The 26468-nt window shown below is 39.2% G+C and overlaps 1 protein-coding gene and 1 pseudogene across 3 annotated transcripts in view; one reads left to right on the forward strand and one right to left on the reverse strand.

The window, feature by feature from the left end:
* Nucleotides 1-26468, reverse strand: part of UNC79 (unc-79 subunit of NALCN channel complex) — a 234320-nt gene that overhangs the window by 193165 nt on the left and 14687 nt on the right. For all 3 annotated transcript variants that reach the window (XM_075531033.1, XM_075531032.1, XM_075531034.1), the window contains exons 3-4: nucleotides 22182-22237; nucleotides 21152-21281 (exon numbers count right to left, since the gene is read on the reverse strand). In XM_075531033.1, the coding sequence (XP_075387148.1) occupies nucleotides 21152-21281; nucleotides 22182-22237 (186 nt within the window). The remainder of the gene's footprint in view (nucleotides 1-21151; nucleotides 21282-22181; nucleotides 22238-26468) is intronic.
* LOC142427128 (small nucleolar RNA SNORA42/SNORA80 family) lies at nucleotides 14940-15061 on the forward strand (annotated as a pseudogene).

Here is a 26468-nt window from a genome sequence, read left to right on the forward strand (position 1 = left end):
ATAAAATGAGATAAGCACGAGAGGAGGTAGGAAAGAGAATGGAAGAAAAGGAAACAAATTAAAGAGGAAAAGAGAAAGTATCTTTATTTGTAGCAGGCATAACTATGTATACAGATAATCTTAAGAAACCTACTTTTAAAAAGCTACCAAAACTAAGGTTAATTAAACAAGGTAGCAGGATAAAAAGCCAGTCTACAAAAAGTAATTGTAGGTCTACACAGTAGTAATAAACAATTATAATATTAAATTGTTAAATATTTACAATAGCACCCAAAATATATTAGGAAAAACTTTAGCACAATATCTACAAAACTTGTGCATTGAAAACTAATAAAATTGCTGAGAGAAAAATTAAAGACTTTAAAAAATGGATAGGCCATGTTGATCAGAATTTAATAGGGAGAAGATAATTCTCCCATTGAACTCAGTGCAATCCCAGTAAAAAGTTAAGCAGATTGTTTCACAGAAACAGACCAGCTGGTGCTAGAATTTATTTTAGAATGAAAAACTCCTAAAACAACCAAAACAATTTTGAAAAGAATACATTTGAAGGGTTTAAGCCACATGATTTCAAGATTTGCTAAAAAGTTACAATAATCAAGGTAATATAGTATCAGTGTAAGGAGTTTAGAAATACTCAATTGTGGTCAACTGCTCTTCAACAAAGGAGCCAAAGCAATTGAATGCCAAAAGAAAAACATTTTCAGCATATTGTAGTGAACCAACAAGATATTCGTATGGAAAAAATGGTTTAATCAACATTTAATTACCACCATATGCCAAATTAATTCCAAATGGGTCAGACTTAAATCTAAAAGCTTAAACTAGAAAACTGAGAGAAAAAATAGGAGAATTTCTTCACAGCCTTAAGACAAAAGAAAGAACCCTAAAATAAAATTAAAGACTGATCAAACAAAATTTATCAAATTTCACACTTTACTCCTAAAAAGACCTAAAAAGAAAAAGTTCCTGATTGAGAAAACATATTCATAATACATAAACTTGATTAAAAGGCTGATATTTTTAATGTAATCAAATAAGACAAACAACCCAATTGGAAAATGAGCAGATTTCTTTGAGCATTTTACGGTATATCAAAAGATTTTATTTTAAAAAATCTTTTTTTATAAAAAGGATATAAAAATTACCAATAAACACCTAAAAAGATACTCACTGCCATTAGTCACCAGAGAAATGCAAATTAAACAACAACGTGACATTATTAGCTGGGGCAGATTACCCAATAAGCAAGGTAAGCACGGGTTTATTTTTGCTTACTTACTAACCTGTAGTGAACAATTTCACATCTGAGGTGAAAAACACGTGAAAATGTTGGGTACTGTAGTGAAACCCATGTAAAGTGTTCATAGGGAAGCACAATGCAAGGTGAGCACGGACGAACTTGTACTTACTTAGGAATCTATAGATAACAATTTCACATTTTCCCCACGTTGAAAGTTCTACTTCAAGATGTGGCTGTCGTATTTGCCCCTTTCCCAAGCCCACAGCACAGAAAGCCCACGCTTGCTTTGCTTACTGGTCACTCAGTCCCTGTCAAGGATTGTCCATTCGAAAAGAGGTTTTAATTCTGTAGGAAAGTGTTGTGGGGATGAATGAGAGACAGATGACAATCGTGGGGAAAATGTGAAATTTTCAATACAGAATACTAAATGCGTGCAAGTAAGCCTGTGCTTACTTGCTTATTGGGTATTTCCACTGTTCTACTGAACAGTTCTCTGATGGCCTAAAATTATAAAAATGAACCATCTCCAATGCTGACAATACCAAAAATCAAATCCACTGTCTTCGAATTGATTCTGAGACATCGTAACCCTTTAGAACAAAGTAACTATTGTTGGCAAGAATATAAAACAATTGGGATACTAATCCATCGCTGGAGGGAATGTTACAATCACTTTTGAAAAACTATCTGCACAGTTCTTGTAAAAATTAACTATGCACGACCAGATGACCAAGGTGCCCTGGTGCCACTGCCGGTTAAGCTCCCAGAAAGAGAGCTGAAGCTGTCTGTCTTGTAAATTTGTGCATGCTTGGAAACCCTGGACGGGATTGCTGTGACTCACAACTGACTCAATGGCAGTGGGCTTTTGAACTATGAGATCCAACATTTTCACTCCTGACGTAGTTATCATGAAAAACAAATGTATATTTCCACCAACACAGATGAATAATGAACTAATGATGATATATCCACAATGCAACAATAAAAAGGAGTGATCTCTATAGCAACGTGGATAAATATTTAAGACAATATGCTCAGCGAATGATGCAGAAACAAAGATGGTACATATCCTATGAACCAATTTAGATGAAATTCTAGAAATGGCTACACTAATCTATAATGATCAAAGGCAAATCAGTGGTCGTCAGGGTGGGTGTGGACTGATTGCAAAGAGGCGAAAGGGAACTTTCAAGGGTGATGGAAGTGCTCTATACCTTGAATGTGGTGTTGCCGACAGGGACACATATATTTGTTGAAAGATATCACGCTGCACACTTAAAATGAGTGCATTTTATTAGGTAAAAATTACATTGTTTTGTTTTTTGTTTCTAAGGAAAAAATGGCATACCAATCAAAAATGTATTTTTGCAAATGGAAAGGAACCAATATAGTGAAGCAACACATACCTGGAAACCATATGCTCAGAGTTTCAAACGATTTCAGAAAATGTGTAACGTCTGCAGTATGAGGAATAAAAGCAATAGGAGAATGCCAAAAACATTCAGAGTGTGGTTGAAGTGAACAGAACTGGGAGGAAATGAACTTGGAAAACAATAATAATAAATGTAACCAGTTAAAAAATGAAAAATCTTCACTTAAAGCAATAAATAGCATAGCTGATTTTCAGGAGTATGGTGGGGAGATCAAGCAAGGTAGAGCGGAAGCCAATCCGAAAGGCTAAGAACATAAAGACAGAGATAACTATATATAAAATAATGCTTATCACAGCTACAGAAAACAGAAATATGGCCTAAGCATCACAAGTATTTCAGTGTGAGTCAAAACAATTATAAGAAAAGTAACAAGTTAAAACTTGATTTATGAGAAAGTTCCTGAAAAGACCAAAAGGGACCTAATTTAAAGATGGAAAAGGCACTTGTTATTACAGGCAAAGTTAATGAGGAGATGCTCATATCCAGAACATTTAGAAAACATTCTTTTTAACAAGTGAATAAAGTCTCCAAGCATTAAGGAAAGAGAGAGAGAGAAAAAAAAACTCTTACAAAAGACAAAATCATGTTTGTCTAAGATTTCTCTTCTGTAACTCTAACTGTCAGAAAACCATGAAGCACTATTTACATGTTTTTCACAGTGAATCAGAGGTGGGTTCCTTTGTTCTTCTATGAAGCAATAAAAAGACATTCTCTTTTTTTAAAAGAAGTTCTTAAATGTGCCAACGCTTTAAAAAAATATGACCTACATTCCATGGTCAAAAATATTACACACAAAAAATCTGGTTCCATTTCCAGAAATGACCATTCCAGCGAATATTCCTGCTGAGAAAACAACCAAAACTGGATGGGATCAAGCAAAAACAACCATAAAGTGTTATGGGAAAATCATGAGTCCATGATCAAAACAGAATGCAACTTCAAGAAGTGAACCTGGGATTGGAAGCTCTCTTCCATCTTTACCAATTTATTTATCCACTTCTGAAAGATGAGCAGAGGTTTCTGTAGTCATAATTTAATAAGAACAAAATTCAATTTAAAAAAGGAATAGACTTACCAGTCTGAAAAAGACTGGAGAATCCCATTAGATTATGACCTAAAACAACCTTCTAACTTGGAGCAAGAGAGGTCTCCAAGAGAGGTCACATTTTAGCCAAACAATAAGCCAAAACCAAACAAACAAACCAAACTCACTCCCATGAATCAATGCCGACTCAAGCAACCCTATAGGGCAGGAGAGAACTGACCCTGTGGGTTCCCGAGACTATAACTCTCCCACTGCTGACCTGGCAATTAGCAGACAAACACGCAACCCCTACACAACCAGGGCTAAGCAAGCAATAGGCAGGCCCATACAACGAACGATAGTGCCTCTGGAGAATGTGCTTCTTAGAACAGTCAGCTAGATGGGACCAAAAGGGCACCATTTGTCCAAAACCAAAGATGAGAAGGCAGGGACACACAGGGAAATGCGACAAATGGAAACCAGCCAGGGAGAGTGGGAAGAGGATTGCAAGCAATGTCACTAAACAATGTATCTATGCGTCAGTGACTGGAAAACTAGTGAATATGCCAACTTTCATCTGAAGCACAATAAAGTGTTCAAAAAATAAATGACAAGGTGCTCAAAGAAGACTTGTACTAAATTTCAAGTCTTGCTACTAAGCTGAAGTACTTAAGACAGTTTATATAATGGGGTATCCCATCCCCCCCCCAAGAAAAGCTCCACTGGGCGGAGCTTTAGTAGTACGCATTTATCCTGCTGCAACACTAGGTGAGAGTTAGTGCACCCAGTGGCATCGCCTGGGAAGGTTCTCTCTGGTCTCTCCGAATTTTTTCGTAAAAGCAGTTTCACTTGAACCTCGCTTTTTGTGATTGCAGATTTAAGAGAACAGCAAAGGCTGTGAAATTTTGTTCCCTGCTAGGGAAAAATGCCACAGAAGCCATTGTGATGTTGAAAGCAACTTACAAGGACACCACTAGAGGGAAAATTCAGGTGTCTAGGTGGTTTTTCATTTCAAAAAAGGTGAAATGTCGATTGATGACAAACTCCATTCTGGACATCTATCAGCTTCCCAAATGGATGAAAATGTCAACAAAATGCACGCACTTGTGCTCAAAGACTGATGACAGAACACTGAAGAAACGGGGAAGTTATCTGAACTACTTTGGAGCTCAGTCGGTAGATTTTAATGGAGGATTTGGGAATGAGAAGGGTCTCTGTGAAATTGGTGCCTCAGGTTCTGACTGACCAGGAAAAAGAGTGTGGAGTGGAAACATGCCGTGCTTTAAAAGAACAGCTCCTAAGCAACCCAGACTTTTTCCCAAGGTCATTACTAGTGATGAGACATGGTGCTATTCTTATAAACCCCAAAGCAAACATCAGTCAAACCAGTGGAAGACGCCACATCAAAGTTCAAGAGGATGCTTATTTGGTTTTTTGATGTGAAGGGGAGAGCGCCTTTGGAGTTCATTCCACCAGGTAAGACTGTTAATGGAGCTTTCTATTAGAGGTTCTGAAAAGATTGGGAAGCAGTGTGTGACCAAAATGGCCTTATTGGTGGCAGGCAGGGTGCTGGTTTGCCACCACAACAATGCACCTGCTCATACAGCCATGTCAGTGCGCCAGTTTTTGGCAAAAAGCAGCATGCCTCTCTTGACCCACACACCTGACTCACCTGACCTTGCTCCATGAGACTTCTTTTTGTTTCCGCGAATGAAGGGGGACATGAAAGGACAGCGATTTGACAACATAGAAGAGGTGAAGAAAAAAATGAGGAAGGAGCTGTCAGCCATCCAAACACATGAGTTTGAAAACTGTTTCCATGAAGGAATCGCAAATTTGACAAATGTATTAAGTGTAAAGGAGACTACTTTGAAGGTGATAAGGTTGTTTTGTCTAAAAATTTAAATATATAGCTTTGAAAAAAATTCTGCTTTTGGGTGGGGGTGTACTGTCTTGTACTAATTTAAGGATAGAGATATAGATCAGAAAAACAGACTACAAGTCCAGAAATATACTTACACATACATGATCAGACATGTATGTAATTCAAAGAAAACAGGGCAATATTTTCAATAAACTGTGCTGGAATAATTCATAGGGAAATAAATTAACCATAACACATGCACACATATATACACAAAATTAAATTTCTTTGATGGATCATAGACTTACATGTGCAGCATAAGCTATAAATCTTCTGAAAGAAAACATAGAACATCTTTATAACCTTTACCCACTGACATTGAATCAACTCTGACTCATAACAACCCTCGATCATAATCAGAGATTGTAATCGTTAACAAAAGAAGAAAGGCTGGTTTTTCTCCCTCGGAGGGGCTGGTGGTTTCGAACTGCCTACTTTCAGATTGCAGTCCAACACATAGCCACACTACACCTTAGAGAGGTAAATATTTCTTAGACAGAACATGAAAGGCATTAAGTACATAATAATAACAATAAAAATAAAAGTTACTTTAGTAAAATAAAAACAAAATCATCAAAAGACAACAAAACAGTAATATATAAATTGGATAAGGGACTCATCAGATTGCAAAAATAACAAAATAATAACTGCATATCAATTATGAGAAAACAACCCAATTAATGAATATACATCAGGTATGTCATAGAATAAGATATATGATCAATATGAACACTCAAAGATACTTAACATCAGCCATCTGGAAAATGTCAATTAAAACCACACACGCGCACACACACACACACACACACCACCAAAATGACTGAAATTAAAAGTCTGGCAATTGATAGTGTTAGCCAAGGTATGGAGTAAATGAAAATCTCATATGTTGTTGGATAAAATATAAAATAGCATAATCAGTATGGAAGGGAAGGAGTATACTGGAATGAGTAAGTTATGTTAATAAAATATTATTCAAAACATAGCATAATCACTTTAAAGGACTTTTACACATTTTAATAAATTATATGACCTAAAAAAATCTACTCCTAGATATATAGCCCCCAAAAGCAATACATATGCCCACAATGAGAATCATACATAAAGTTCATAAACCAAATCCTACCAGCTTGGCATTGATGCCAACTTAAAGTGACCCTAGCAGGGCAGATTAGAACTGCCTCATAGAGTTTTCCTGGCTGTAATTCTGTCCATAAACAGATTTCTACCTCTCTCCCACAGAGCACCTGCTGTCTGAATGGCCGAGGTTCTGGACAGCAGCTGGATGCTTTAACCATGGCAACATCATGGTTCCTACTTTAGCCAGAGTCCAGAAATTGGAAACAATCCAAATATATATACATCAATGGGAAGATGGAACAAATTGTGGCATGTTCATTCAACAAAATACTTATTCGAGAATAAAAAGTCCAAAGAAAGAATACAAAGACTTCTAGGATTCTCAACAATATGAATTAATCTCATGAATATTAGGTTGAATCATTGAAGTCAGACACAACAGCACATATATTTGATCCCATTTATATGAACGTGAAGAGGAGGCAACACTAATCTATCCTGGTAGCAATGATCGGTACAAGGGCAAAATAGTGCTGCCTGGAGCGGAACTAGAATGTCATCACATACGGGTTCTATGTAATGCCATGGCATAGTACCTTTCTATTTGTCAGGACGATGGTTACCTGAAGGGTATATATTTCTCTAAATTTATTCAACTGTATACTTTATATACATATATATCACATGTAAAATATATCTTAATTAAGTACTTATTTAGCACTAAATAAAGCAAAAATGCCTATTTTCCAAAATTGACAAAAGACACAGAATCAAAAAGTACTATGACCTTCCCAAAAGACAAATATAAGTAATACCATAACTAACTATATCATGGGTAAAGCTTCTAGAAGAATAAAAATAAAGACAAACATTTTAAATGATGAGATCAAAAAGTACCATCAAAAGAACATCAATAACTGACAGCTAACTTCTCAACAGAAACAATGAAATGAAAAGATGATATATCTTCAGAATATGAAAAGATAATTGCCACTAATTTAGAATTCTATACTCACAAAGATAAAGATGGAGTCATAAAATACTCAAATGCACTCAGTACTCAATCAGTACAAGAGAAGTCAAGGAAGGAGTGCGGACAGAAGGTAAATATCCCTTAAAAACTAAAGATGAAAAAAGACATTTTTAGACAAACACAAACTGATAAAGTTTTTTCCCAGAAGAATAGTGCTGAATAAAATATTACAGTCATATTCTGGAGATTAAAAAGGTAAATTTTGGATGGGAGCTTACAGATACAGAAAGGAAGAAAAGAAAGATAACCTAATGAATGCAGTAATAATGATGCTTTGTGGAATTATAAGACAATACTGCTGTGTGGCACAGAGACGTGGCATAGAGGTCAGGAGGCTATAAAAGAAGTTCATATTTTCTAAGCATTCTATAATTTTATAGTAGACATCAATAAGTCAAGAATGCATGTTATAATCTCTGGGGTTGCCCTTAATAGTAGAAAACGGAACAATCCACTAAGATAAAGATGGAGTAATAAAGTATTCAAATATACTCCATCAATACAAAAGAAAAGCAAAGTGGATGGAACACAGAAAAGGCAGGAAAAATAGAAAGCAGCACACAGAAAATGTGGACTTAAAATCAAACATAGCAATAATTATATTATATACATATAGATTAAATAATTCAGTTAAATGATAAATATTATGAAAATGAGTAAAAAAAACTATATGCAGCTTACAAGGCACACATGATATATAAGAATGCCAAAGAAAAAATGTAAGTAAAGAATGGAAAGTACTATACCACACAAGCATTCATGGAAGCTAGTGTCATATAAATATAGATGAATATGACCAAGCAAAAATTAAGACCAAAAGCATTACTGGAGGTAAACAAGATAAAAATCCTAAATTCAAAATAAATATAGGCTAATCCTAAATTTTATGCATCTGATAATACAACCTCAAAATATATAAGGAACTATACAAAGAGAAACAGGCAAATCTATAATCATATTAGCAGATTTTAACCCTCATATTTCAGTAAATGCTAAAGAAAGTAACACAAGCTCATTAAAAATATAGACAATTTGAACCACACCAGTAACAAAATCCATTTAATGACTCGTGTAGAAGCCTATATCCATAAATGCCAACTGCAATCGATGCTTCAAGTATATAAGGAACATTTACTAGATTGACCATATGCCTGACACTACAATATCATTTAAAAATTTAAAAGGCCAAAGAATGAAATAATGCAAAGTTGCTACCTGATCCCAAAGGAATTTAGCTATAAATCAACACGAAAATCCTAAGTGGGAAAATCCCCATGTATTTGGAAATCAATCATTTTTCTAAATAACTTTGTGTTTCATTGATTACGCAAAGGCATGCAACTATGGGGAGCATAACAATCTATGAACACCCTTGAGAAAACTGTAAGTCATCATTGGGCTCATGATGAACTTGTACATGGATGAAGAGGCAGTTGTGCAAAATCAGGAAAGGTGGGCATCAGGGTTGTAGCCTCTCACCATACTTGTCCAATCTTTCTGCTGAGCACGTCATCAGAGAAGCTGGATTAGCTGAAGAAGAATGCAGGATCCCTAGTGGAGGAAGGCTTAACAAACTGCAATCTGCAGGTGACACACCTTGCTTGCTGCAAGTCAGAAGGACCTGAGCACTTGCTGACGAAGAACAGGGATTACAGCATTACAACTCGTTGCAAAGAAGACACAATCCTCACAAATGGACCAATAGGCAGCATCATTATAAATGGACAGAAGATTTAAGCTGTCATGGATTTTTTGGTCTTGCTTACTCATGGATGGACACATTGCTTTAGATAAATCTGCTGCACAAGATTCTTTAAAGCATTGGAAAACAAGGGTGTTACTTGGGATCTAAGGGGTGCCTGACCCATGCCATGGTATTTTCAATTGCTTCATATGCATGTGAACATGGGTCCTGGAGTAAGGAAGACCTAGGAAGAATCACTGCATTTGAATTATGATGCTGGAGAATATTGAACGTGCCATGGACTGCTAGAGAACAAACAAACCTGGCTTGGAATAAGTGTAGCCAGTAAGCTCCTTAGAGGCAAAGATGGTGAGACTTAGTTTCTTAGTCATGTACTTTGAACATGGAATCAGGAGAACCCAGTCCCTAGAGAAAGACCAGTCCCTGATAAAGTGGAGCGGTAGCAAAGAACAGGCAGGCCTTCAACGAGATGGGTTGACACAGTGGCTCCAACAATGGGCTCCAATATAAGAACAGTTGTGAGGATGTTGCAGGACTGGGTGATGTCTTACTATGTTTTACATCAGATCACTGCGTCGGAACCAACTCGATTACAACTAACGCAACAACAAAGAAGAAACCCCAAAAGAACTAACTTAGACATTGGCATAATGTAAGAGGTATAATAAGGCGAGCTAAGAAAACAGAAAGCTTAAAGACTTTTGGAAAGGAAAAATCAAACTGCTATTATTAATCACTAATACACTTATAAACATGAAAAATGAACTAAAACTACAAGTCAATTATTAAAAGTAAAAAGAGATTTAGCGAGGTTTCTCAAAGCAAGATCAATATACCAAATGTAATTACATGTCCATATGACAACGACATCAATAGAAATGTAAAATCAACAGGTGTAATACATAGGAGATATAGTTTGCCACAGAACCCTATAAAACACTACTGAGGGAAACTATAGAAAATCTAATAAAAGCTATACCATATTCATGGATTGGAAGACTTGGTAGTATGAAGATGTCAGTTTCCCAATTTGATCTACAGACTCAAGTCAATTGCAATCCCAATCCTAGCAGTTTGAATTTATATTTGTGCTTGTTTAACTTAACAAACGCTTTACCCTAGCAAAGAGCTAGAAATAGATGATAAGTTCTTGAAGAAGGAGGAGGGAATGAGAAGATGAAGAAACAGGAACAGGAAGAGGAGAGCAACAACCACCACAAGGTAGTGGAGCTTGCACTTTGGGATATCAGAATTTATCATCGAGCTAAGCAATTAGGACAATGTGACATTGTTAAAGGACAAATACATCAATTGAACAAAATCAAGAATCCAGAAACATAAACTTTATTAAACAGATACTTGATTTATGACTAAAATGGTACTACTGAGCAGTAAAGAAGAAAGCTGTTTTCAGTTAAGTGTTGAGCTAAATTTTAAAACACTAACAAGGCAAAATCGTAGCCAACTGTGGAAGAAAATATGAAAGATCTCTCAAACACTATCAATGGGAGTACAATACAACTGCTTTGGAAAAGTGACTATCAATCAATGTTGACTATAAGAGCTCATGGGAAATAATGGCATTTTTTCACTCATTCTTTTAGTCTTCCCATATGCATGCCCTCTGATGCAGCAGTCCCAGACTAGTCATTGACCTTGCAGAAACTACACACAGTGTCATTCGATTTACATACAACTCAAAAGCAGGAAAGTACGTTATTTGTTACCTATGGAATAAACCAAGCCAAGCCCACTGAATAAATTCTGACCTGTAGCAACCATCTATAGAGTTCCCAAGACTGTAAATGCTGCAGGAGCAGACAGCCTCATCCTTTTCCCACACAGTGACTAGTGGGTTTGAACTGCTGGTCTTGTGGTTACCAGGCCAACGCTAGTGTGACCCTAACCCACTTCCATTGAATCAATTCCAACTCAAAGAGACTGTACTTAATCCTACAGTCTTACTGAACTTCCCATAGGGTCTCCAAAGCCATAATCTTTAAGAAGCATATTGCTAGGTCTTTTCACCTGCAGAGTCACTGATGGGTTAGAACTTGCAACCTTTCCGTTAACAGATAAGCACCTGTCAGAGGTCCTTTAGAGAATGGAAGGAGAAGGAAGATAATCAGGAGAACGCACATAGTGGAAGATGCTTCATGAACAATGATAATGTGTGCATTTATATGTCTACATACTAGTACATGCATATACACACAGGTTAGATGAACACAAACTCAAGATCATAAAAAGATGGTAAAATATTAACAACTCAAAATGAGGAATTGTAATATAAAAAACAGTTATATCTTCTCACACTGAATTTAAGAATCCAAATGTACTTTTGTGGGACTAGATAACTGGCGGCCTAGAGCGAAGTTGACCTTGCAATGCTACCATGCAATTGCATTCTCTGGTTTTGTGGCAGTTGCTATGCTGGAAATGCATAGTTTATGCATTATCTTTCATCCCATAGCTTAAAGATTTAACCTATGATGTGTTTTGCTAACAAAGTCTCAATTATTTACAAGTTAGGACACTATCACAGCAATTTGTTGAAGATTGTATTTCTCCCCCACAGAAGCATCACTGTGTAGAACAGCATATGGCTATTTTCATTAACAATTGAAAGTAGAGTGTTTTGCATCTTTAAGAGTTATATTTAATGGCAAAAATAATTGAAGTAGCTGTTATTGATAAATACTATTAAACCCAAAAGAAAACGATAGTATAGATCACAAAAGCTCATTATTTGATTTTGTGCCTAAGACCTGGGAATATTCCTGTTATAGTTGAGAGGCAATACGCAATTTACACACATACAGATAAATATAAATATAGCAAGCTGTTAACAAATGCTGAATCTTGATGGAGGACCTATGAGTATTCATAGCATTCTTCTTCCAACTTTTCTGTATATCTGAAAGTTCATAATGAAATGTTGAAGAAATTATACCCAACGTTAACAATGATTGGGGGGAGGGTATTAGTAATTTTTCTTACACATTTCTATGTGTATTATGAGCAAATTTTAATATGACAAAAACTAGTGTCTAAAAATAAATCACTGAAAAATATATAAAAACCACTCCTCCCTAAGAAACCATTTCATCTTGAGCTTCCAAATCCCATAAAATATTGCCTCAATATAATTTTTATTATTAAGACTATTTGAGATTGTAAAGTCATACAAATACTGATACCCTTATTATTAAAGCAATTCCAAAAATGATATGTTGAAATTAAAACCAAATTAAAGAACTGAATTATTAGAAGTAGTATCACATCCTTATAATACAAAAATAGTGGTTATCAATTAAGATGATCTAGATTTAAATATGAAATCTATGCCTTATAATTTGTATTAATTTGCACATTATTTAAACTGTATCCCACTCCTTATTTTATAGAATTGAAATAATACAGGTTACATCTTAAGCTCCATCGCTGGTCTGTCAGTTTGTCTCACTGTGCTGACTAGCATGTTGCTGTGATACTGGAAGTTGTGCCACTAGAATTTCAATTACCAGCAGGGTCACCCAAGGTGAACAGGTTTCAACGGAGTTTCAGGTGGTAAGGTAGTCATGAAGGGCAGCAAACAGGCCTAGAATTATGTAGGCTTTTTGTTTTTTTTTTGCTTGGTTTCTTTCTTTTCTTTTTATTCACTCTTTTGTTTTCTTTTTGTTTTGTCTCTGTTGCTGTTGTTTTGCCTGCCAATATAAGACAGGCATGGGAAGCAAGACCGAGGAGAAAGCAACAAAACCGATGAGTCCAGAGGGACTTGCAGGGGGAGAGGGGAGCAGTGAGCACACAATGCCATCGACAGAGGAACAACTAGGGAATTAAAAACCACAACAAGGAGCATGTAGAGACCCTGGGGGTGTCGGAGCAACAGCAATCTAGCTAGAGGAAACACTAAGAGGCAGAAGAAGGGCGAGCATGGTGGTGGGGCAGGAGGAAGGTAAAAGGAAACAGAGGAAAGATCTAGGAAGCAAAGCTATGGAGAGAGGTATAAACATAGGTGTGTGCATATGTAAATACATTAATTCATAATAATAGAGGTATTGGCCTATGTACATATATTTATATGGCAAGACACTGAGGTAGTGGATGAACTTTGGGACTCTGCGCAAGCCCTCCCTCAACGCAAGAACACTGTTCGAACAACCTGGCATTCTGTGATGCTCACCCTCCCGACACAATTGCTGAAGGCAAAATGGGTGCACAAGCAAATGTGGTGAAGAAAGCTGATGGTGCCTAGCTATCAAAAGATAGAGCATCTAAGGTATTAAAGGCTTGAAGTTAATCAGCTATCCAGCAGAGATGCAACAAGGCCACAGGAGAGAAGCACACCAACCTGTGTGATCATGTGGTGTTGATGGAATTAGGTAACAGGCACCAGAAGACCCAAAACAACAACACACACACACAAAAAACATATTGTTGAGAATGAGGGGAGTCAGAGCAGAGACCCAAAACCCATTGGTAGGCAATTAGATATCCCCTCACAGAAGGGCCACAAGGAAGGGATGAGTCAACCATGGCGCAGTATAGCACCATGAAGCACACAATATTCCTCCAGTTCTTTGAGGCTTCCTTGTCCCCCACTACCATGACTCCAGTCTTTCCTTTCAATAGCTAGATTGGACAGAGCATGGACACTGGTACAGATAAGAGCTTAGGACACACAGAATCCAGGTCAGATAAACCCCTCAGGAACAGAATGGGAGTAGTGATAACAGGAGGGCAGGGGGATGTGGGGAGAGGAGGGGAGGAAGGAGGAACCAATCACAATGATCGACGCATAACACCCCCTCCGGAGGGGGTGGGGACGAACAACAGAAACGTGAGTGAAGGGAGACTGCAGTCAGTGTATGATATGAAAATAATTATAATTTATCATTTACCAAGGGGTCATGAGGGTTGGAGGGGGGTGCTGATACCAAATAGAAAGTCAATGTTTATAAAATGATGATGGCAACATATGTACAACTATTCTTGATACAAGTGATGTAAGAGCCCCCAATAAAATGATTTTTTTAAATAATAGTCTATGAAGAAAGAATGAGCTATCAAGTTCTGAAGAATCAGCCCCTGAAAATGTATGAAACATTGTCAGATATGGAGCCCGAAGATGGGGTGCTCAGGTTGGAAGGCACTCACAATAGGAGTGGAGAAGAGCAGCCTCTGCAAAGGAGAGATGACGTCATGGAGTGGATGGAGTGAGACTTCGGGGTCTTTGTCTGCTGGCAGAGCACGACTCAAAATGAGAAGGAGCAGCTCAGACATCGGATAATAAATGGAACGTGGAATGTATGATGTATGAATCTACAAAAACGAGAAGTGGTCAACAATGAAATAGAACACATAAAGCTCTATAACCTAGGCATTAGGGAGCTGAAATGGGCCTGGATTGGCCATTTTCAGCCAGACAATCATATTGTTTACTATGCAAAGAATGACAAATTCAAGAGAAATGGCATCACAATTGTCGTCAAAAAGAGCATTTCTAGGTCCAATCCCAAGGGCCTCTCACAGTGTCCCATGCAAAAGCAAACTGTCACCCCAAACCATTGCCTGGCTTTACCCCCGTGGGCTTCAGGCACTGAAGTGGGTTACACAGTGAAGGGAAAAAAAAGCATTTCTAGATCTATCTTGACGTACAATGCTGTTTGTGACTGTTAAAAATCTGTATGCCTATCAGAAAGATCAGTAAAGACAACTATCACTGAAATCCACACACCAAACATGAAGGCTAGTAATGAAGAAATTGAGAAAGTTTACCAAACTCTTCAACCTGAAATTGATCAACAAGCAATCAAGATGCATCGAAAATTATTAGCAACTAAAATTGGGAAGTTGGAAACAAGAGGAGGATCAATAGCTGGGAAGCACAGCTGGCTGCGGCAATAGAATGAAAGTGCACATCGTATCATTGAACTTTGCAAGACCACCTATTTCTTCATTGTCCCGACCTCTTTTCAATAACACAAAGAGTTACTATCCACACGGGTCTCACCAAATAGAATGCACAGGAATCAAAGGAACTATATCTATGGGAAGAGGTTAAGGTCTTACGTACTTTGGACGTGTTGCAGGAGAGATCAGTCCCTGTAGAAGGACATCCTGGTTGGTAGAGGAGATGGACAGCAAACAAGAGGAAGGCCTTCAAGGAAACGGATGGACACAGTGGCTGCAATAATGGGCTCAAGCACAGGAACAATTGTGGAAATGGTGCGGGACAGGGCAGTGTTTCGTTCGATTGTGCATAGGGTTGCTGTGGGTCAGAACTGACGCAATAGCACCTAACAAGGACAACATGGGGGAAAGCTCAGTATCATCAGCAAAACAAAGGCAGGGGTTGGAAGAAGTCCTTAATTGCGGGACAGGAGAAGCCATCAAATGAGCATCTGTAAGATCAAGTTGATGCTGAAAAGTAAAAGAGGTCCACACACACAAATGTTATATAGATAGATATAGATATAGATTAGATAGAGATAGATAGATATATCCTATGTCCTTATGTATATCCCGCCTAAATTCGGAGACTATCTTAAGAACAGATTTCACATATTAAACACTGAGGACTAAAGATCTCAGGAGTTGTGAATAGCATCTAGAATATCAAACATGAATAAAGCAAAGTGTTATCAAAAATATAGGAAAGAAACCAAAGAGCAAAGTGGGTGTCAGAAGAGCCTCTGAAATGTGCTACTGGATATCGAGTAGCGGGAGGAAATGGACAGCCAGAGTGTCAATCCACCTCTGAAGGAGGCAGGCCCTCACGGAGAGGGACAGACACCGGGGCTGCGAAGGAACGATCGTGAGGATGGCACCGGAGCGCTCGGGGCTTCCTTCCATTGTGCACAACGTCCCTATCAGTTGGATCTAACTTGATGACACCTAGGAAACAACCACAAAGGAAATGGGAAATGATGAAGTAAAGAACTGAGCATAAAACTTCAACGAGCAGCTCGAGAAGACAAGGCACCATGATGAAATGTGCACAGACTGCGGTTAGAAAGCCACGAGGCAGAATATGCGCAGCATATGTTAAACTGAAGAAACACTTCAATTCTAGAGTTGAAATACTGAGGGATTCTCTGGGTGCAAAAAAAAAATGAACAATGAGGAAACATAAGATCAGGTACCAGGCATCAAAAGACAGAAAACCATATCATTGTGAATGAGGAGGAGTGTGGAGTGGAGACCCAAAGCCCATCTGTGGGCAACTGGACATCCCCTTACAGAGGGCCTCAGGGAGGAGACGAGCCAGTCAGGGTGCAGTGTAGCACCAATGAAACATACAACGTTCCTCTAGTTCTTTAATGTTTCTTTCCCCCCTCCCCCCACTATCATGATCCCAATTCTACCTTACAAATCTGGCTAGACCAGAGGATGTACACTGGTACAGACTGGAACTGGAAACACAGGGAATCCAGGACAGATAAAGTCCTCAGGACCAATAATGAGAGTAGCGATACCAGGAGGGGAAGGGGATGGTGGGGGATAAAGGGGCAACCAATCACAATGATCTATATATAACCCCCTCCCTGGGAGATGGACAACAAAAAAGTGGGTGAAGGGAGACATCGGACAGTGTAAGACATGAAAAAATAACAATAATTTACAAATTATCAAGGATTTGTGAGGGATGCAGGGTGGGAGAGGGAGGAGGGGAAAATTAAGAACTGAAACCAGGGGTTCAAGTAGAAAGTAAATGTTTTGAGAATGATGATGGCAACAAATGTAAAAATGTGCTTGACCCAATGGATGGATGGATGGGTGGATGGATGGGTGGATGGATGGATGGGTGGATGGATGGATGGATGGATGGGTGGATGGGTGGATGGGTGGATGGGTGGATGGGTGGATGGGTGGGTGGGTGGATGGATGGATGGATGGATGGATGGATGGATGGATGGATGGATGGATGGATGGATGGATGGATGGGTGGGTGGGTGGGTGGATGGGTGGATGGATGGATGGATGGATGGGTGGATGGGTGGGTGGATGGATGGGTGGATGGGTGGATGGATGGATGGATGGGTGGATGGATGGATGGATGGGTGGATGGATGGATGGATGGATGGATGGTGATGAGTTGTACGAACCCCTAGTAAAATGATTTTTTTAAAAGAATATGGAAAGAATACTCAGAATCATTGACCAAAAATAAATGGCTGGCGGTCAACCATTTCAAGATGCAGCATCTGATCAAGAGCTAATAGTACTGAAGAAAGAAGTGCAAGCTGCACTGAAGGCATTAGTCAAAAGCAAGACTCGAGAATTGATGGGACACCATCTGTAATGTCTCAGCAAGCGGAGGAAGCATTTGCTTATGTATACCAAAACTTGGCCAATCAACGGGAGGAGAGCTTTCTTTGTGCCCATTACAAATAACGGTATCCCAACACAATGCAGAAATTATCGAGTGATATCATTTAGTACCGCATACAAATAAAGTTTTGCTGAACATGATCGAATATCAGCTATTAGAACATATGCCAGAAATTCAGGTAGGATTCTGAAAATTAGTTGGCATGTCATTTTGCTAATGTCACATGGATCTTGGCTGAAAACAGGGAAAACCAGGGAGATATTTCCTTGTATTTTGTTGACTGTGCAAAGGCATATGTCTGTGTGTCCACAATAAATTGTGGACAACACTGAAAAGAATGGGAATTCCAGAACACTCCATTGTATCCATATGGAACCTGTACATGGATCAAGAGCACAGAAGAAGGAAATACTGTTGATTTAAAATCAGGACTGTCGGAGTTATAACCTTTTACCATATTTGTTCAGTCTGTATGCTGAGCAAATAAGCCAGGAAGCTGGACTACTTGAGGAAGAGCAGGGCATCGGGATTGGAGGAAGGCTTATTGACAACCTGCGATATGCAGATGACACACCCTTACTTGCCGAAAGTGAAGATGAATTGAAATACTTGCTGAAGAAAATCACAATTACGGCCTTCAGTATAGGTAACAACTCAGCGTAAAGCACACAGAAAATTTCACAGTCGGACCAATACACAACATCATTATCAATGGAGAAAAGACTGAAGTTCTTACAAATTTCATTTTCCTGGATCCACAAGCAAAGTTCATGGAAGCACAGTCAAGAAATGAAATGAGGCATTACATTGGGCAAATCCACTACACAGAGCCTCTTTGAAGAATTGAAGAGCAATGATGTTAGTTGGAGGCCTAAGGAGCACCTAGCTCAAGCCATGATGTTCGACTGCTAGGAGTAGAGACATTATCCTATTACAGATAGCACTGTATGTCAAGACAGACCTTGAAACGTTCTTGTTTCTGAATTGGCCATTCCTCTTGAATTTGTCATTCCTGGTATCATAAACCATAAAATTGGCCAACTCAAAATGGCCAACGCCAATGCATTTCGGTTCACTTACGCCTAGGTTAGTGATTCTTATGTGTCCCATTCATGTTTTATGATTTCCCCGTTTCTGTGCATCGTCATTCCACACTCAGATCCTTCGTGGATGTTTCCAGACGGCTCTTTGTATTTGGAGCTGGGTTCCGTCAGCAGATGAAGGCTCTGGAAGATTCACTCCATCAGCAGCGTTCATGTCGATTCTAATGTCAGGAGGCAGTTCTTTTCTGGTCGTGTTTTCCAAGATGAGGGACTCGTCTTCCGCCCATTTCTGACGACGTTCCACTGCTGTTCATAGGTTTTCCAAGGCGAACCTCCCCGAAGTCAAAAGCCTCCCTCGTAGCCTGTTTATAGTCTGAAAACTCCCTTCGATGACTCTGCTGGCACTTGAATTACTTCCACCTCTAAAGTAACACGTAAGTCACCACAGTACAACAAACCAAGAGACAAGTGGTGGACATAGCAATTGCTCATCAAATAGTTATCAAATAAACAAATTCCACTTGATATCCATCTGGATAGCACTTGGGTGTTTATTGTAGAGATCTTATTGGAAGGGGTTGCGGTCATTATTTCAGTCATTTCACCCTTTATTCCACTAACTCTTCCATCTTTTAGGTGCTTTTAAATGTAAACAACCCACTTAGCAAACAGAAACTGTCTCTACTCTCAATGACACCAAACACCAATAATAGTAACTCCTGCCAAAAATATAATTATTATCACTAAGGTCAATGGAATATATTCTGAGTTTAGACTAAGCACACCAAGTACCCCCAACAAAAATTAAAACAAACAAACCAAAATAAAAAACCAGGTTTTAATGTCTCTAACATGTCTCTTTAACATAACACCTTTCTTTTATCAGGAGCATACAACAGACCACTGAATCCAGTTAAATTTCCTTAGAACCACCTAAATCAACAAATACATCATTTCTGATAACACCAGTATATAATCTCAGAATACTTTATAATATAAACAAATCTTGCAAACAAATTCACCTATCCGGATTCAGAAAAGTAGGCATACTAATATGGGGGGGGGATGGGGAGCAGGAGTTAAGATCTCAGAGGACGTCTAAGTAGGACAACTATGACACACACTTGTCTGTGGAGCCCCTGAAAGGGCGTGGGGCAGGCAGGGACCACTGAACAATTTCCAATAACCATTCAAGTCTCCATCATGAGATCATGATTCAAAACCCACTGCCATCGAATCAATTCTGATTCATAGCCACACTGTAGAGGATTTCCAAGATTGTAAATCTTTAAAGAAGCACACAACCTCCTCTTTCTCCCACACAGAGGCTGGTGAGTTTGAACCATCTACCCTGCAGTTAGCAGCCCAGTGCTTCACTAGGCAAATTAAGACTAATGGGTTCCTATTTGAGGACTTCCAGGTGTCAAAGCAGACTGAGATCCTGCTCCATTGAGTTTAGAAATACTGCCATTGAGTCAACTCCAACTCAAAGACTCTGAGCCCATCATAGACCAATTTTCATCTGCAGAAGCAAGGACGATGTTGTAATCTTCATGTAGCACTGTCATGTGTTTAAGTAAGAAACTAACAGATTTAATTTGCATTTTTTGAGCTGAGATTATGATTAATGTATTTGAAAGATGGGTGTCAGATGTTTGGGCAGAGACACAATTTCATTGCTTGTTATTATAACTGGTATTTCTGTAGCAATGTTTCTGCATAGGTTGCATCCTACATTCTATAATATAGAAACATCAACAACAGCCTAAATCCTGGGTTTGTTGGCTAGTCAGGTGGATGATGAGTTTGGAGGTTTTATTTTTTTTTTAATTTCGGTGTGGAGATTGATTTTTGTTTGCTTGGCAAATGGATGTCTTTACACTGAAAGTCTAATGTTAATTTCTCAGTTATTAATAAACCCAATACTCATCAATTGTTCTGACAAGGTTGGCTACTATGAACCAGTGTTGTTGGGAAATGCTCCAAGTCTTCCTGTTAGAGAAGAATTAGCCATCCTGGGTTTTGGTAAACAATGAACCAAACTGCAGCATTGTGCTCTCTCCTTGCATCGGGGTAGGAATTGATGTACAAGAGTTCAATCCATAGATCAATTACATAGCAAATTGGACTGGGACTTCCATAATTTGCTACAGTGTTGCGAATGTTTTTAATTAATTATTTTGTGCACCACATCATCTGGGAAGAGATTTTGAACACGTTCAAAAGCAAGATCGAGATAAGCAAGTAGATTTAAAAGTAAGTAAAGAAATTGGTGAGACAAATGGGGCATAGAAGTCAAGGTAGGACATTCCGGAGTAAGTTTCTTCTTACCTGTGTACTGCAACCCCCTGTACTCGCTTATTGCCCCAGGAGGTTTTAAATTGGGCCAGTAGTGGAAAAGCATTTGCACAGCCGGCGGTTTCACTTGGGAAGGACCATAGGCTATCACGTATAAAAGATCCTAAAGGAAATATGAAACAGGTTTACTTAGCATCAGCAAATAAAAGATCCTACAGGAAATATGAAGCAAGTTTACTTAGCATCAGCAAATAACAGTACAGGTCGCTCCTGCCACAAACTCACTACCGTCCAGCTGCTTCCGACGCATAGTGACCCTTTAGGACGAAGTAGAACTGTCCCTGTGGGTTTCCAAGACTGAAATTCCATACGGGAGCAGACAGCCTTGTCTGTCTCTCAGGCACAAACTGGTGGACTCAGACTGCTGGCCTTGCAGTTTGCACCAATGTTTAACCCACTACTACATTAGGCCTCCATGCAACACCTGGATGTGGGTAATTTCCCTCCTCTTACCAGGCTAGAAGCTCTTGATCCAGGCCAGCCTCACAGAGTATCTATGAAGCTCTCTGAATTATTTCCTATGTACCTGTTCTCTGTACACAGCCTCCCCAAGCAGAATCCAAAAGTACACTACCTTCTAACAAACAATTTTCTAATCAAATTGATGTTAAAATTTCATAAGAACATAAACCACTTAGTCAAATACTGCATTTAAAAAATAGATTTGCTTAAAATACATTGCTCAAGAATCCACATCTCCTCTTCAAAAACAGGATAAATTCTTAAGCAACCTTTCAAAATATTTACCAGTTAGGATAATAATAATAATAAAAATTCCAAAAAGAAGATATATTCCGTGATTATTTTTCTGTAAACACATTGTGTTCTTAAAGTATCATTTCTCCCCTAGATGAAAAAACAATTTAACCACTAAATGAGGAATTATAGGACCTGCCACACAAAAATAATAGACATCATTAAATTGCTTTAGTATGCAAACATGTTTTACTATGTTCTATAAATTAAGTTTGTGGCTATGATTTAAATGTGGCTCAAAACTTACTTTCCAGACTTCTTGTTTATACTTCATGAGACATTCCAATAATTGACAATGATACACTGTAATAAAGAAAATGTAATTATCATGAAATATAAATACAGAGCAAAACATTTCTTTAGATATAATGAACTACATTCATATCACTTTTGACTGTAATCATTAAGTTAGAATGACTTAGTTCCATATATTCACATTTTTTAAACTCACATAAGCCCTCAACTTTATCAAATTTTACTCCAAGATCTTTGAAAAACATTATATTCATCATCTTAATAAAAGAAATGTTAAGAAAAATCTCTAGAAATCATATTTATACAGCATAAATTTATATCACTATAACCAAGAACTACTTAGAGAGAGAAAAAATGAGTCCAATAGTATCAAATCATCATTATAATAAAAGTTCACATTTATTGAACATTCATAATGTTTCAGGTATTGTGCTAAGAGCTTTATATGTATGATTTCAAAATCACCATATAAAGTATTATTCCTATTTTGCGGTTAGGAAATTGAGACTTAGAGGTTAAAAAACTCACTTAGGAGAGACAGAAGCAAGTGAGAGATTTACAGATCAGAATCGAAGTTTTACTGTTTGACCCCAATTCCATCTTGCAGAGAATTTTTTAAAGCTACACAACAGCAGGTTTCCTTTTTTGGTCTCTGCTTACTTGAGGAGGAGCGATACATTCAAAATAGTTTGACGCCTGTTTGATCTCTTTCCTAATCTAGCAACCAATCCAATTATGTTTATTACGCCAAAGGTCTCACTTTGTTCAGGAATGACCTCCGTGTCATGCCATCCACTGGGCATTTTTTAAACTTGTGCTTGACTCTTTCTTTCTTTCTTTTTTGGTGGGGGTGGGGGGTTTTGAAACTATACAGACAATAAGTATAATAAGAGGTTCTGGTGGGGGTATAGCAGGGAAGGTTTTGGGGGGAGGCTAATGGGGAGCTGATACCAAAGAGTAACAAGAAGGAGGAAAATGTTTCAAAACTGATCGTGGTAATGCTTGCTTGCACAACACTGCTGGATATGATTGAATTATAGAATGGTGTGATGTTTGGATTGGGTCCTTATAAAATGGTTTGGAAGAAAAGAAAGAGAGAGAGAGAGAGAGAGAGATTGGCCTTCTTTTAGATCAGTGGTTCTCCACCTTCCTCATGCCGCGGCCCTTTCATACAGTTCCTCATGTTACGGTGACCCCCCCCCCCAACCATAAAATTATTTTCGTTGCTACTTCATCACTGTCATTTTGCTACTGTTAACCCCCAAAGGGGTCCTGACCCATAGGTTGAGAACCACTATTTTAGAGCCTCTTTTTTTAGTAGATAACACATATCACAACCCAACTAATAATACAAACTAGAAGCTCACCAAATCCAATATGGGAACAAATCCTCTCAGTTCTAGTTCCTGAAGACTTGTCTAAGGCATCCCCCTTGCTCCTTGTCAGTCACTCCTTCTGACATGCCGAGACAAACGTTGCCACTTCCTTACAGGTCAGTCTATGCCTCTTCTGCCTTCTGTTTCATCCATTTTCAACAGCAGCCAGGGTGACACGCCTACCCACTGACACCCGTTTGAAAGTGTCCCATTCACCTTGGGAGAGAACTCCCCAACAGCTGAGCACAGCATCCTTCATGCTCACAAACACTGTAACTGCTCTCCTGTCTGACCTACAATTACCCTGACTTCTCAGATTCACTGGTGTGTGTGCCCGGCTCCCTCCTACACTACTCTCTCCATTCCACAGTCTTAGTCGTGACTCATCCCTCCATTCTCAGACCAAAGTTGCTCCTCAGAGAAGCCTTCTCTGACTCTGTCCTCCCCACCCCCTGTGGTATTGTACAGGTAGTTTAGAGCAACAGTACAGAACAATGATAAACGACTTGTACATGATTCGTGTTGTTATTGTTGTTTGGGGTCACCCTGGCTGCATTGCTAATGTCTGGGGTTGGTAGGGGACGCAAGGGCGGGCAGTGTGTCCAGTCGGCTGCCATCAGCGGAGGATGTCCTTGGAAACGGACTTAGCCCGGTATCCACCGTCCAGGGAAGAGCAGAGCTGTGCTCCAGATGTCCGGCCGGCTATAGATCCCCGGCTGACTCTCTTAATACATGCGACGTCCAGCACAACATGCGTCTTCTGAAGCACGTGTCCCGGGAGAAACTTGACATTCACTTCTACTGTTGACTAGGTCTTTGATTTTTCTCCTTTTTAATATTAATGATGTTTTTCCATTTTCATGGAAGCAGCTGGCTATTTATTACTTTCTGCCCAAAGTTGACTGCCTCTCGGTTGGACTGTCATGTATCTACACTACCCCCTCTATTTACTTTGTTATTGTCGTCACTTAAAAATCCTATCTCTGGACCCCTATTTTCAGTCGCGTGAGTTTAATTTTCAGTACTTCTTGGGGCGGGTTTACTTGGATGTGGTGGTGTCGTGTGATGTCTGCTGTTTGTTGTTGATTCTCTGTCCAAAGACCTCCCCTCGATAATCTTTGGAAGATTGGTATTGTTTTGACAAATTCCTTACATTTCTCCTCATGTAGAAATGCTCTTATTTCTACCTCATAGGTGAGGGCCGATTTTGCTGGATATTAGATTCTTAGTTGGCAATTTTTTTTCTTTCAGAGTTTTATATATTTTGTCCTATTGCCTGACTGCCTGCATGCTTTCTGCCGAAAAACAGAATTTAATCTTATCAGTTCACTTATAAGTAAATAAATTTTCTTTCTTTCCCAGAAGTCTTTCCTGGTCTCTGATATTAGAAAGTCTGACTATGCGATGTCGTGGTGATTTCCTGCAGGGCTCTTTTCTGTTTGAAGTTCTTTCAGCTTCTTGAACAGTTTTGTTTTTGTGTCCTCTCCATGTTCATGATGTTAGGGAAGTTGCCTTCAGCAGCTCGGTGGTTGTTTTTTTTTTCCGGTTTGTTTCTTCCTGTCCTTTAATCCCTCTCAGGCACGCACGATGCCTCTTGTTAGCGTCCCACATAATTCTTAGACTTTCTTTGGACGTTGTTGTTCGTCTCAGGGATGGTTCGTGTCTATGAAAATCCCAGGGAAGTACCAACGACTGGGAAGCAACTGGACTAATGCTGGGTTTTCATGTTCATGCCTCCTTGACAATTTCCCACACAAGCCCCACTCTCGAAGAGCTTCCTTCGACTTCTGCACACATCTCTGAGAAGAGAGTGATTCCTTTCTCATTTGCATCATTATCTCCACGTTCACGAATTCAGCTTCCCATTGCTTGAATTAAATCGCTTTGCTCTTTCAACATGTTATCTATTTATGACACCTTCATATTAACCTTCTGGATTTCTATTTGCTGCTTTTGTATGTCTTTCAGGTGCTTGTGGTTTTTTGGGTTTTTTTTAGATTGCTCTTGTAGTGTTTTCCTGGGCTTTTTTTCCCCACATCTCGTCGAGCTTTGTCCCCATCCCGTGAAAGTATCAGAGAGTCATTCTGCTGCATTTTGTTCTGGGAGCTGCACGGCCTTTGACTCCTCAGAAAGATATTTTGGTGCCGTATGTCGGTCACTGGTTTGCACCATTCTGTTTCTTCATATGAACTGAAAGTGTGGTCTCTGGGACATCATGTTGATTTTGTATTTATTCTTCTTTGTTGACCAAGTGGTGATGTAGTGGTTGGTGACCACTGCTCACGGAAGACATGTCGCCATAGGTGGGGCTGGTGGGGGTTTTTTGGTCACCAGGGGGTTGTGGAACCTTAAGAATGATTCACTCCTCTTGCACCAAGGAAAATACAAAACCAAAAACAACAAATCCAGACTGGCTCTTGATGAAGGCCTCCATCCTGCAGTTAACTTCTGGGGCTGCCAAAACGGGTGGGCCTTGGTGGTAGTTCCACCTCAGTTGGGGCTGTGCTGGCAATTTATCAAAGCAAGGAAAACAAACAAGAAAAACCCCAAACAGCTCTTACTTGCTTCAGCCCCAGGGTACAGGGGGACTGGGTCCTCCACAGGAAGATCAAAGCCTCTGCTGCCACTGCGACATGGACACCACACCCACCAGACACCACACCCACCACACCGTGTTTGGGTTGAGAATCAAGGAGGTGTGGGGAACCTAGGACAATTCTGCTCTCCCTTCACCAGCCCCCTGTGCTGCGTGGCAGTCTCGCCTGCACTGCCCCTTTTTGCCTGCACTCTTGGTCCCAAGGATATGGAGGGGAGGGTGCAGGGTGCACCGGGGGGGGTCCCATCACTTCTTTCTTCACCCAGCAGGTGTGAGGAGCAAAGGGTCCCACCTTTCTTGTTGTCAA

The sequence above is a fragment of the Tenrec ecaudatus genome, chromosome 14, assembly GCF_050624435.1.
Source record: "Tenrec ecaudatus isolate mTenEca1 chromosome 14, mTenEca1.hap1, whole genome shotgun sequence".
NCBI lineage: Eukaryota > Metazoa > Chordata > Mammalia > Afrosoricida > Tenrecidae > Tenrec > Tenrec ecaudatus.